The sequence below is a fragment of the Hemicordylus capensis genome, chromosome 6 (assembly GCF_027244095.1).
Source record: "Hemicordylus capensis ecotype Gifberg chromosome 6, rHemCap1.1.pri, whole genome shotgun sequence".
In the NCBI taxonomy this organism is placed as follows: Eukaryota; Metazoa; Chordata; class Lepidosauria; order Squamata; family Cordylidae; genus Hemicordylus; species Hemicordylus capensis.
In genome coordinates, this window is record NC_069662.1 from 25,764,029 (window position 1) to 25,777,867 (window position 13,839).

A 13,839-nucleotide genomic window follows, 5' to 3' on the forward strand; every position below is an offset into this window, starting at 1 on the left:
GATGCCAAGGACTGAAATCAAGACTTGCTGCATGTAAAACAGATGCTGCTCTACCGTGAGCTATAGTCCTTCAAAGTTGTGGGAAATCTGTTAAATGCCACTGTGTAAGAGGGAAATGTTGGCTTTTGCCATTTTCTCCTCATCTGCCACACTCCTGTCCTTCCTGAATTCACTAGTCGGCCCTGCAAATAACAAGATTACAGGGCAAAGAAGAATTACAGGACAGGACTGCTGTTTAAAGGAAGCACATTTTAAAGTCAGCTGAAAACATTGTCATAGAGAAAGCAATCTTCAATAGGTCTGAGGTAGAGAGAGAACACAACAAAGCCAGAAATAAGTAAAGAAAAAGGGTTTGAATTATAGGCATTTATTACTTCAAATAATGCAAACCTCCAGAAACTGGACAACTGGATTTTAGGAAAACGAAACAGCAGAATAAAGCATATGACATAGACCTTACATCCTCTTTCTTCTTATGAGCTGTTCTCTGTTGTTCAACTCAGGCCTCATCAATACAATGTAACACTTAGGAGAAAAGATGCAAGCCAGCAGGCCAGCACTGGAGACTAAGATAGAAAAGATCTCCACAGCTACCATGTCTTTCCCCTTAGTGCTCAGGTAGGTTGGAACAAAGGATAGCCAAACACTGCAAAAGACCAGCATGCTGAAAGTGATGAACTTGGCTTCATTGAAACTGTCAGGTAGCTTCCTGGCAAAGAAAGCCACAGTCAAACTGACAATGGACAAGAAGCCCATATAGGCCAGGACAAAGTAAAGGAAGATTACAGACCCCTCATTACATTCAAGTATAATTTTGTCAACCATTGAGTGCATGTCCATATCTGGATATGGGGGAGAGGTTGCAAGCCACACAACACAAATGCTTGATTGAATGAGGGAGCAGGAAAGCACAATGGAGTTGGCCAGTCCTTTCCCCACCCATTTCCTCATCCTGGAACCCGGTTTGGTGGCCATGAATGCCAGAACCACTGTGATGGTTTTTGCCAGCACACAAGAAACAGCCACTGAGAAGATGATGACAAAAGTAATTTGTCGTAGGAGGCACGTCACCTTTTCAGGAATACCAATGAACAGCAATGCACAAAGGAAGCAAAACAAGAGGGAGATGAGGAGAGCATAGGTAAGGCTCCGGTTGTTGGCTTTGACGATTGGAGTGTTGTGGTGCTTCATAAATGTTCCTAGCACTAGAACAGTGACAAAAGAAAAGAGAAGAGCAAAACTGGCTAATACGAGTCCCAAAGGTTCTCCATAAGATAAGAAACTGATCTCCTTAGGAATACAAAAATCTTGATTTCTGTTTGGATAATTTTCATCTGTGCATTTAAGACAGTCATTCATGTCTGTAAAAAAACAACAATAAGAAGAGCAAACATGTTGTTTCAGTCTCAAAAATATGTCACAAATCTCACCAGCATTCTGTAACTCTTCAACCACCTAGATAGAATCTTCTCCATTAGAATCCAAGGGCACATTCACTGCGGATCTATTAACATATAGCTAGTGATATGTTAATGATTGATCATATATGGAGCATTATTTGAAATATGTCCATAGAGGTTTAGTGATTGGGAACATTAAATGAAGGAAACTCTAACAATGTATACAGGTGAAACTCGGAAAATTAGAATATCGTGCAAAAGTCCATTAATTTCAGTAATGCAAACTAAAAGGTGAAACTGATATATGAGACAGACGCATTACATGCAAAGTGAGATAAGTCAAGCCTTAATTTGTTATAATTGTGTTGATCATGGCGTACAGCTCATGAAAACCCCAAATCCACAATCCCAGAAAATTAGAATATTACATGGAACCAAGAAGACAAGGATTGTACAGGTGAAACTCGGAAAATTAGAATATCGTGCAAAAGTCCATTAATTTCAGTAATGCAAATTAAAAGGTGAAACTGATATATGAGACAGACACATTACATGCAAAGCGAGATAAGTCAAGCCTTAATTTGTTATAATTGTGATGATCATGGCGTACAGTTCATGAAAACCCCAAATCCACAATCCCAGAAAATTAGAATATTACATGGAACCAAGAAGACAAGGATTGTAGAATAAAACAATATCGGACCTCTGAAAAGTATAAGCATGCATATGTATTCAGTACTTGGTTTGGGCCCCTTTTGCAGCAATTACTGCCTCAATGCGGCGTGGCATGGATGCTATCAGTCTGTGGCACTGATGAGGTATTATGGAAGATCAGGATGCTTCATTAGCGGCCTTTAGCTCTTCAGCATTGTTTGGTCTCATGTCTCTCATCCTTCTCTCGGCAATGCCCCATAGATTCTCTATGGGGTCAGGTCAGCGAGTTTGCTGGCCAATCAAGCACAGTACACTGTATACTTTTCAGAGGTCCGATATTGTTCTATTCTACAATCCTTGTCTTCTTGGTTCCATGTAATATTCTAATTTTCTGGGATTGTGGATTTGGGGTTTTCATGAGCTGTACGCCATGATCATCACCATTATAACAAATTAAGGCTTGACTTATCTCACTTTGCATGTAATGCGTCTGTCTCATATATCAGTTTCACCTTTTAATTTGCATTACTGAAATTAATGGACTTTTGCACGATATTCTAATTTTCCGAGTTTCACCTGTAGAATATACATTTGCAGTTCTATAATTTGATGTTATTTTTATTGTTTGCAGATTATAGCAAAATAGCAATATGGCAAAAAGATTGTATTGGTAACATCCTATTGGGAAACAACGATCTTTGCAGAACATTAACCAAGGCAGAAATGAAATATTATTAGACAATAAATACTATTCCAGGGTCCATAGGAAAGGGCTGGAATACAAAGAATGGCTTCACTAGCAATAATTAAGTACTGCAAAGGCTTATATCAGTCAAGTTATTTACTAAGGTAGCCAAGACAAAGAAAATGTATGGCAAAACCAGCACTTTGAATTCTTCTCAGAAACATTCAGGTAACCAATGTAAAGCCTTTAGCAAAGAATCATCTAGAGTCTACATAACTAAAAAGGAACACCCTCTGACACTACCCTCCGAAGTGGTGCCTGCAAGATGAAACTCTGCTCTCCTTTGGTCCAGCTGTACAAGGACTACATATACAACTATACAAGAACGTACGTCATACAAAGACTACATATAGCCCTTGTACAAGCATAAATAAAGCAACAGATGATCTGCCTTCATTTAACAATAGGATATCTGACTAACATGAGCCCATTACTGATTTCAGGCATGGATACAAAGGAAAGAGTTCAGGAATGTGGCTTTCACACCAGATTATGAAGAAAAGGAGAGAGAAAGATGGACATCAACTATAAGTCTGTACACCCTGGCTCAGTGGTTTTATACCAAGGTTAAATAGGATATGAGACAAAAGCAAACCCTGAACAACTCCCAGAACAAGACTGAAAATAATTTCTCATCACCAGGATCACACACTTGGCCCCCAGAAAGGAGCAGAGCCACCATAAAGTGGCAGCCCCAATTACCATCCTGAAATGGCAATTCTGTATGGAAGATAAAGATAAAGATAAACCCACCGCACTCTCTCTCTCGTGTCCTTTGGTCTGGGATCTCCAAGGATAATAATCTGGGTATCAGGAAAACTTTGGTTAGAAATAGTTCCAGGAATCTGTATTTCATACCTCTCTGGTTTGAAATCTTGCCTTCTGGACATGGGATGCAATCATAGCAGCAAAATGGCTCCCCTTCCTTCACCCTCTTCCTGGAACCAGGATAGCAACTCTCACTGCACAGAGAAAGAGGCCGTACCTAATCCATAATTCAAAGACAATGCTTATGATCTTCACACTAATGAATCAGGTATTTTTAAGATGCCAAAGCTTTCTGATATATTGCCATAGTTGTATGGAAGCCATGGCTTTATCTTTTGCCACCATGCTAAAATGGGAAATCCACTTCCTAGAAATGGCAGTGGTTGTGGCAGGGGCTTCTCTAACTCCCACCCCCATCAGCCTCCCAAATAGTAGCCCAGTGTTTTCCCACAAAAGCACCAGTGTTGTAGCGTGAAAACACTGAGCTAACTCAACTGTTAGCAAAAACAACAGGCTATCCCATCCTTCAAATGGGATAGCCTAGTGTTTTTTGCACTAGAACACTAGTGTTTTTGTGGAAGGTGCTGTTTATTTGTGAGAACTTTGAGCAGAGGAATTTGATGATAGGCTAAAGACAAGTCCAAAGTTGTGAATACAGAGGCCTCATTCAGAGTAAGCAGCATTTCATTGATACTGGGTAATGGATGACAATCCACTACCATGCTTGAGTTCAGATCTTTTAAATCTATGCACATTCAAAGTGTACCATTAGATTTCCACACAAGAACAATGGGAGAGACCCATTCTGATGAACCAACAGGCTCTATGATGTCAGCATGCTCTAGTCTTGAAAGATCATCTCATTCTTCGCTTTGTGTTGTACAGGTATTGCATTAGCCTTCACCTGAATTTTACGTTTCAAATGTATGGCAGTGCCAGGAGTATCAGCAAAAACATTAGAGAAATCTGAAATCATATCAGCATATGGATGCTTCTTCACCTTTAATAAAGGATTTGTGCTATTTGGGTCTAACACTATCCAGAGATCTTTCTGATATTTCCAGCCCAAAATCTAGACTCCTTTTTGTGACACATGCACTTTCCCTTCTGCACTACATCTTTTGTATCCCCGGACAGCAGTGAAGTATCCATTTGTGGCAAAAGGGAATCTTCCATATCTGCATGGGTGGAAGTGTGAAGTCTACAGTTGCATGTCCGATGTAGTATGGGATTTCTTGTTAATCAAATGGGAAATGATAGTATATGCAGAACCAGAATCAGCCATCATCTGCACTTTATGGCCAGAAGCAGACTCTCTCATACTTAAAACACTGCCAGGAAGTGGTAAAACTGACTCATCCTTAATCATATAGTGAATCAGTAATTTTATTGATTGATTGATTGATTGATTGAATTTTTATACTGCCCTTCCTAATTTGGCTCAGGGCAGGTTACAAGCAAAACAAAAACAGTTAAACTCAGTCAACAATAAAAATAAATATTTTAAAATACCATAAAACAATCAGTTAAAAAACAATTTAAAAACCCTAAACAAATCTAGTACATTAAAAAAAACACCCTTACAACAATTTAATAATGCTGGATGGCCAGGCCAAACTGATAAGTCTTGAGGGCTCTCCTGAAGGTCAATAAAGAGTTCAAATTATGCATTTCTGCAGGAAGCGCATTCCACAGCCCAGGAGCAGCTACAGAGAAGGCCCGCCTCTGAATCGCCACCAGACATACCGGTGGTAGTTGGAGACAGACCTCTTCAGATGACCTTAATGTGCAGTGAGGAACATGCAGAGGAAGGCGCTCTGTAAGGTAAGCTGGACCTAAGCCATTAGGGCTTTAAATGTATGTATGTATGTATGTATTTGTTTATTTCGGCCCAAGGCCAGCATAAATACAAAAACAATAACAACAACAAGGTAAAGGTAATAACCAGCACATTGTATTTTACCCAGAAACATATCGGCAGCCAGTGCAACTGTTTCAAAACAGGCATAATATGGTCTCTCCGAGTTGCCCCGGAGACCAATCTGGCTGCCACATTTTGAACTAATTGAAGTTTCTGAACTACGTTCAAAGGTAGCCCCACGTAGAGTGCATTGCAATTGTTGATCCTGGAGGTTACCAGCTGATGCACCACAGTTTTGAGGTCATCCTCTTCAAGGAATGGATGCAGCTGTTGAATCAGCAGAAGCTGATAGAAAGCACTCCTAGCCATGGCCTCCAACTGAGATACCAGGGTAAGGCCTGCGTCCAGTAGTACTCCCAATCTGCATTCCTGCTCCTTACCGGGGAGTGTAGCCCCATCATGCACAAGGTGATCTATCTCTTCCCTCAGATTCTGAGCATCTACAATGAGCTAGGAATTACAATTAAGTGACCGGGGCTACCCTTTACAGCTTATTCGTCAAGCCAGATCTCGGGCCGATTCTAGAGATCATCATATGTTGTTTGACACCATGGCTCGTTGTCAACCATCTCGCCTTATATGGTCATTACAATATACCCCTTTGGCATACAAGATTAAGAACTTTATCAATAGGTACTGGCATATTGTGGCAGAGTTACCGTGGTGTGAGGTTCCACCCTTGGTTGCTTATTGGAAGACCTCCAGCATTCGGGACATGCTAATTAGAACTGATCTCTTATCTATGCACAAGCCTGATCCTGAGATGGTTGAATTTTTCCTTGTGGCCACTGTTCTGTGTGTACGTTAGCCGTGCCATCTAAGGTTATATATCATCCTTTTACCAATAAACCATTTTCTCTTCAGTTTTTTGCCAATTGTAGCTCTAAGGCTATAGTTTATGTCACCCAGTGCCCTTGCAACCTTTGGTATATTGGTAAATCTGATAGGAGTTCCAAAATTCATATTGCTGAACATCGTTCCCACATTCTTCACAAAGTAGCAGAGGCTCCTCTTGTAGCTCATTATATGGACAAGCAACATTCTGCGGATGATATGTGGTTTTTCATTCTGTATAAATGCAGGGTGTCTTCTTTTGTTTTAGAAGATGTCCGCCGTATTCTTCTTCAGAAAGAGGCTTTTTTCATACAGTTTTTTTTCCTACGGAGACACCTCGAGGTCTTAAGTCTCATAATGATCTGTCATGCTTCTTGTGACTCTTTGGAGCACATTGATACTGTTTTGACATCCTTGCACTTTGTGTATGGACCTTAGCCTCTCTCCTGTGGACCTATCTAGTTCCCGGTTTTGGTTGGGTTTTTGTGGGTTGGCTGTTCCCTTCCTCCTCTCCTGGGTTTTGCCAGTTAGTGGGCTATGTAGTTCCCTGGTTGGGGATTGGAAGACCCTCTTTGATATGAGGCTGCCCCCTTGGGGTGGTATGGCCTTTTGAATTTTGATGTTGTTGTTTTGCAGTGGTCACTATTTGGGGTTGTTATTTAGGTATTGTTCATTATGATTGTGGCTATTACCACCTTATGTGTGATTTCTCTGTGTCCCTCTGGAGCAGTTTGCAGGCTTTACGGCATTGTTGAGTGGTGCCTCTGTCAGCTTTCTGTATTTTATTTATTTATTTATTCATTCATTCATTCATTCATTCAATTTCTATACCACCCTTCCAAAAATGGCTCAGGGCGGTTTACACGGAGAAATAACAAACAAATAAGATGGATCCCTGTCCCCAAAGGGCTCACAATCTAAAAAGAAACATCTTAATGATTGGTTATCTGGTTTGGCTAAATAGTTACTGTTATTTTGGGATACAGCTGCAGAGGTTTTTCTGCTAATTAGCATTCTGTTATAAGCTGTGGAGTCTATTGGAGAGTTAGTATGCTTTAGGCTTCTACTTGCTTGGAGGGACATTCAGTGTTACTATGGTTTGAGCTTGCATAAGTGAGTATATTTATACATTATCTTTGATATTGACCAGCTTTTCTCTTTATGTATAGTAACTACTTTTTATGTGACTGTATTATTATTAATTATTATTTTGACTGTATTATTATTAATATAACAATTGAGACGGATGAGATGTGCTCCTGAAGAAGCATTCAGTGAAACAGCTAGTTATCCTGGGGCAGCTGTAGTGTCTTTTCCAGTCTTTTGCCTTTTCCAGTCTCTTCAGTCGGCATTCAGCAGACTACACAGCATATACTGTTTTCCTGTTATCAACTTTTGAAACCTTGAGTACAACTGATTTCATCCCCAATCATCGCTCCCAACTATCAGACTACAAGATAACTACAAGAGCTGTTATTGTGAACATGAGCAACTTTGGAGCCACATATTGATGCCAACTTTTGGCTGCTAGGTTCCTTTGCTTCCATCCGACTTGGGGCTCCTAGTGGGAGTTTACTATTTACTATCTGTTTATGTGCATTGTATTCATTCATGTGTATATGCTGTTTGTAGATGTTTACCTGACTGGTTGTGTACAGTATATTTCAGTCATACACTTTCTGTACATACATTGGTTTTTGGTATATTTTATATTACGTTTAGTATGTTATTTGATTAAATCCTTTTTCTATTTAATTGTTTATCAGATTTATTGTCCACAGTCTGTTTTTTGTTTTTCTCCTTGGGATACTGTGGATCCCTCCTTTTTCCCCTTATGTTGGCAGCATGGCTGCTGGTCTGGCAGCTGGCAAAAGATTGAAAGATGACACTCTTACCACTCTCTAATGAGATATGCCTGGCCGTTCAGACTCCCCCTCAAGAAAGGTGAATCATTCCAAGAAAGAACTTCCTTGCCTTAGGAGAGATAACAGTGCGTTGCCAATGGGCACCTTTGCCACTTGGAACTGTGCATTGTGAGTGTATATCGTTGCCAGTCTGGTGGTCAGATTCAACATGGAAAGGCAGTAAGGCAGCTGGTAGTGAGCTCCCGCTAAAGCAGTGGGGTATCTCAGCCTCACTGGAAACATGGCACTGGGTGGAACATGCTTGAAAATGGGGTGCATGGCTCCATTTAAGAGAACTCTACTCTGGGGCAGTTCTGTTACACTGGATAAACAATAATCAGCAGCAGTAATTAGGGGTGTGCATGAAACTGGCTGCTCTGATTCGGTTTGAGTCTGAACTGGAATTGAACTGGATGGAGGCAGTTCAGTCTGGCAGCCCCTCAACCCCCGCCCCACCCCAGTTCAGTTAGGTCCAGGGTACGTTCGCAAAAATGTTCTTCAATTTTTTTTAATCGAACTTACACCCTCTGGGGTAGTTATCCAAGGTGGTGGTGGCAGGAGGGTGGGGGTTTCCACAAAGGTTCCCCCCTCCCCCCCCCGCTGGCCTCCCTTAGTTGCCATTCTTCAGCCCATTTTTTTGGCCTTCCCCCCCAGCGCTGTGGCCATTTTGGAGACTGCCGCTCCTGCGCAATGGGCCTCTGCATGGCTTGGCTTGACCAAGGCCAGGCCAATTTTACAACTAAGGGAGGTTTAGTTGCAATACTCACATAACTCCCCTGGAGGCAATAAGTTTGAAAAAATAATGTTATTTTAATTTTTTTTAAAAAATTGCAAACCCATCGAACTGGCCGGGGGTGGGGCGGTCTAGGGTCAGATCATACTAGGGGTGTTTCAGTTCGACCCCGAATAGTTGAACAGAACCGGTTCAACGTCTAACGTGTCTGACGTTGAACGTGTTTGCACAGCCCTAGCATTACTAGAATGCAACAGTTCAGGAATATAGGTTCATAAGCCTCCTTCCCTTAGGAAATTGGGCTAATCAAACTGCACTAGTATTTATTGAAGATCGAAAGACGTTCCAAATTGATGACAATTATATGTTACCTGATTAAAATATCTGTGCCATGCAATGTCATCCTCATTAATAGTGAACGCTTGGTCTGGAGGAGCTTGGGGATCCATCTGCCCAACTTTCACTCTATGAAAGGATTGATTTGCGGTCATAACCCAGTTGATCACATCAAAGCTAGCAACTCTCTCACCATTCTGGTCAAAGGAAACTGTGTCCCCAGCAGAGTTGTTAAATGACAGAGTTCTCAGGAGGTGATCAAGCTAGATGGAAAGGGCAAGAGATTAGAAAATGTCAGCTGGACAGCAGTAAATAATTGTTGGTATTTTAAAAGACTGAAACATACAAACATCTGCCCTAGATGGCTGCAAGCTTTATCTTCTGCTAAAACTGGCTATAGTATTAACTAACCATAGACTATTCTGAACCAATCAAGTTCTTTGAATATGTGTTTCTTATGTTTCATTTTAAAATTGTGAGCCCTTTGGGGACAGGGAGCCATTCATATGTATGTATGTATGTATGTATGTATTTGTATCTATGTAAACTCCTTTGGGAATGGCAGTATAAAAATATTCTGTGTAAACTGCTTTTGTTGAAAAGTGGTATATAAATATTCGTTGTATTTGTCATATTTTCCATGTCTTCAGAAATTTCAGTTACAGTTTCTACAATTCTGGTGATCCATCTGGATAGCTAATGTAAAAGGAACAGCTCACACTATGTCTCTTTGCCAATTGTGGTTGAAATCCGCAGTAATGCTGCACATGAGTATCAAAGGATACCCATGTCCTGCATACTCTGTTCAAGCCTAATAGAACATGGGGAGCAGGATGCTATCTGAGGGGGAAATCCCGCCCCCCCACCATCAGAGTAGCTCCTTGTGATCTTTTTGAGATTTGCATCCTTTGCAAAGAGTGCCTCTCCACACACTGTTTGCAAAGCTTGCAACAATCACCAGGAGAGAAGATGAGATTCCTGAAAACCTTCCCTCATCCCTGCCCCCATGGTGCTCTCAAAACCTGGATGGGTCCATTTTGAAAGGAAGCTGGCCCACACCAGGGATATGGGACAGGGCAACATTTGGCACCTCTCCTCAGGCACTGCAATACACCTGGGTGTGTGTCAAGATTTCCCCCAAGCTTTCTTTCCCTCTGAAGACCCCTGTGCTATACAAATAATGTTCTGGAGGACTATGCGGTATACTTTGTATATTTTCCAGTTTGACCAGAAATGGAACCAGATTGGGCTGGGCTCTGTGCAACACCCTAGTTTGCAGCCAACAGTGTGACTTCCAAATGCTCAACTACAGGTTGCACTAACTGTAACTGGAGTTGATAGAAGAAGCTCCTCCCTCTCTCTGGCTGTGATTTGCTACTGGGGCTGTCCTCCATGCCTGGAGGAAGCCTGCACAGCCAGTTCCCCCACCTCTCTGCAGCGTCCTTTACTGTCTGTTTCGCCTGAACATGGACAGGTAAGTGCAGGGGCAGGGTGTGGAACCACGGGTTATTTTCCAACGTGGCCAAGGTATCCTCCTCCATCCAAAAGGGCTTAACATGGGCATGGGATATATACCACCAAACCATAGAAAGCCAATTTCTGGAGTGTTTTTTCTACCAATTAACTTATAATAGGAAAGAGACAGAAACCACGCCACCATAGAAAGCCTAATCATTTTGGCATAGTTATCTACCTTGTGTCATTTTAAAAAAAATAATCTAGATATCATAGCTAACAGGAAATCCCTCATAACAGGTACGGGGCCATACTATCTTGTACCAGAGTGCAGATAAAAGTTTTACAAAAAGAGCATAGTTTTATTCAGCTGAGGGTCAAAATCCACCCCCAAATCCAGATGAGGGTTAAAATACCTTCCCATTATTTTCCTCCCCTTATTAACATTACCCTAGATTAAATTTATGAGGGACTATTCTGCAGCAGCAATCAGCTGTTGGAGTTTACCAATGCGTAGGTTCTGCAGAAGCGGAAGAGCCTCAACAAATCATCAGCCTCTGATCTGAATGAGGGAATTCAACTTTACATTTTAAACTTGCTGTGGTGGCTTACTTGATCCACACACAAATGATTCTGCAGCCATCTTTCATTTATTTTAATTTATTTTAATTTAATTTAATTTAATTTAATTTAATTTAATTTAATTTAATTTAATTTAATTTAATTTAATTTATTTATTTGATTTCTATACCGCCCTTCCAAAATGACTCAGCGCGGTTCACACAGAGAAATAACAAACAAATAAGATGGAACCCTGTCCCCAAAGGGCTCACAATCTAAAAAGAAACATCAGATAGACACCAGCAACAGTCACTGGAGGTACTGTTCTGGGGTTTGATAGAGCCAGTTACTCTCCTGCTAAATAAAGAGAATCACTGTAGTAAAAGGTGCCTCTTTGCCAAGTTAGCAAAGGTTTCATAGAATAAAATATTGCTCCTGGAAAGTCAATCAGGCCATTTGCTATGTGCTGCGCAGCCTTTGGAGCATAGACAAGTGGACAGGACTTATGGAGAGAAGAGACAGATGTGATAATTGCTCCTTCCCTACAGCTGGTCAACTATGCAAAGAAGCCTTTAATGCAAAAATGCTGAAAGCTTCTTGAATATCTGCAGCCCTCCTTCTGTTGCCAGAGGGCTGTGCTGGATTTTGGTCAATGATATGACTCTCTATCTCACCCCCTTCTTTAATCACCAGTACAAAATGATCTCTCTATGAAAGATTCTTAGAACTTTGTTGGGTTCAAAAGAGCTTCCTTTTTTATTATCAATCATGAAAACAAAGAAAACACAAGAACAAAGTGATTCTGCCAAACAAACTCTTCAAAACCTTGAAGAAAATCTTCAAAATATTTTACCTAAAGTAGAAATGATGTGTTTGCTCTTTTCGTCCCAAAACCACAAGAATAATAAGTTTCACTAAAAGGCATTGAGGCTATTCTGACAATCACCAGAAAGTAGGCTAGGGAAGCCTAGCCCGCTTTCTTGTGTTCGTTGAAACCACCAGGCTCACGGTAGCTAGCCCACCTAAATCCCTCTCCCCTTAAATAGATAGTGGAGCAAGCACTCCGTTAATCTCATTTATTTGCTCATGTGCCCCCGTGGTGCATGGCGACACACGAATAGACTCCTGGCCGGGGGGCTGCAAGCAGGTTCCAGGTTCTGGGGGTGCCCTGAGAATGCTCTATGCACTTGTGTGGGGCTTCCGGTGGCTGGGCGTCCCCTGATCCCTGCACCCTCCACTGGCTCCTTGATGGAGCCAGTAGTTGTGTGGGCAGCTATTCCAGCAGCCCAGGGCTACATGTTTGATCATGTGCGGGGAGACCAGGCTAAACCCGCTCTCCCTGCAAACCACCACAAGGCACTTCACACCGCTCCTGTGAAATGCTTCATTTAATTACTAGAAATGGCACTGGAACTGGGGGTAAGAGGGTAGAGATAACAATGATGGAGAAAACCAGCCTTTTCAGAAAAAGAATAACAGCATGTGATAGTGTACACATACTCTAATAACTACATTTAGTGGCCCCATGATGTAGCCTCAACAATCTCCCTCCTATCTAGCAGTGAGATTGTTGGAAGTGGTGTAGTTTATATAATACATGCATTGCTGAGGAAGGGGAGGGTGCCTCCATGTTTGAAGGAGGCAATGGTTAGACCCCTTCTTAAGAAGCCTTCCCTGGATCCCTAAGCAATGGATAGTTATAGGCCAATCTCCAATATCCCTTGGTTGGGCAAAGGGATTGAGAGGTTGGTGTAGCCGACCAGCTACAGGCAGTTTTAGAGGAAACTGGTTATCTTGACCCATTTCAAACTGGCTTTATAGCTGGCTTTGGTTTTGAGACAGTCTTGGTTGGCCTAATGGATGACCTCTACTGGGGAATAGACGAAGGGAGTGTGACTCTATTGGTTCTTTGGGATCTCTCAGTGGAGTTCGATACCATGTATCCTTCTGAATCTCCTGGGGGAGTTGGGGATAGGGTGCACTTCTTTGAAGTGGTTCCACTCCTATCTCTCGGGTAGATTCCAGATGGTGGAGCTTGGCGACAGTTGCTCCTCAAAACAGGAGCTGTTATATGGAGTCCCTCAGGGCTCCATTCTGTCACCAATGCTTTTTAATATCTACATGAAACTGCTGGGTGAGGTCATCAGGAGATTTGGTGCTGGGTGTTATCAGTATACTGATGACACCCAAATCTACTTCTCCTTTTCATCTTCAGGAAATGGCACTCATTCTCTAAATGCCTGCCTACAGGCAGTAATGGGCTGGATGAGGGATAACAAATTGAATCTGAATCCAAGCAGATGAAGGTGCTCATTGTGAGCGTTCAGAATCTGAGGGATGAATTAGATCTTCCTATGCATGATGGGGTTACACTCCACCAGAAGGAGCAGGTTTACAGCATGGGAGTATTCCTGGATCTAGGCCTCACCCTGGTATCTCAGGTGGAGGCTATGGCTAGGAGTGCTTTCTATCAGCTTCGGATTATTCGACAGCTGTGTCCATTCCTTGAAGAGGACAACCTCAAAACT

General features: G+C 41.8%; 1 protein-coding gene across 1 annotated transcript in view; it reads right to left on the minus strand.

The window, feature by feature from the left end:
- Window positions 1-456: 456 nt before the first annotated feature.
- Window positions 457-13,839, minus strand: part of LOC128330975 (vomeronasal type-2 receptor 26-like) — a 28,828-nt gene continuing 15,445 nt past the window's right edge. The window contains exons 6-8 of the mRNA XM_053264343.1: window positions 9,331-9,558; window positions 3,658-3,784; window positions 457-1,361 (exon numbers count right to left, since the gene is read on the minus strand). Of these exons, the coding sequence (XP_053120318.1) occupies window positions 457-1,361; window positions 3,658-3,784; window positions 9,331-9,558 (1,260 nt within the window). The remainder of the gene's footprint in view (window positions 1,362-3,657; window positions 3,785-9,330; window positions 9,559-13,839) is intronic.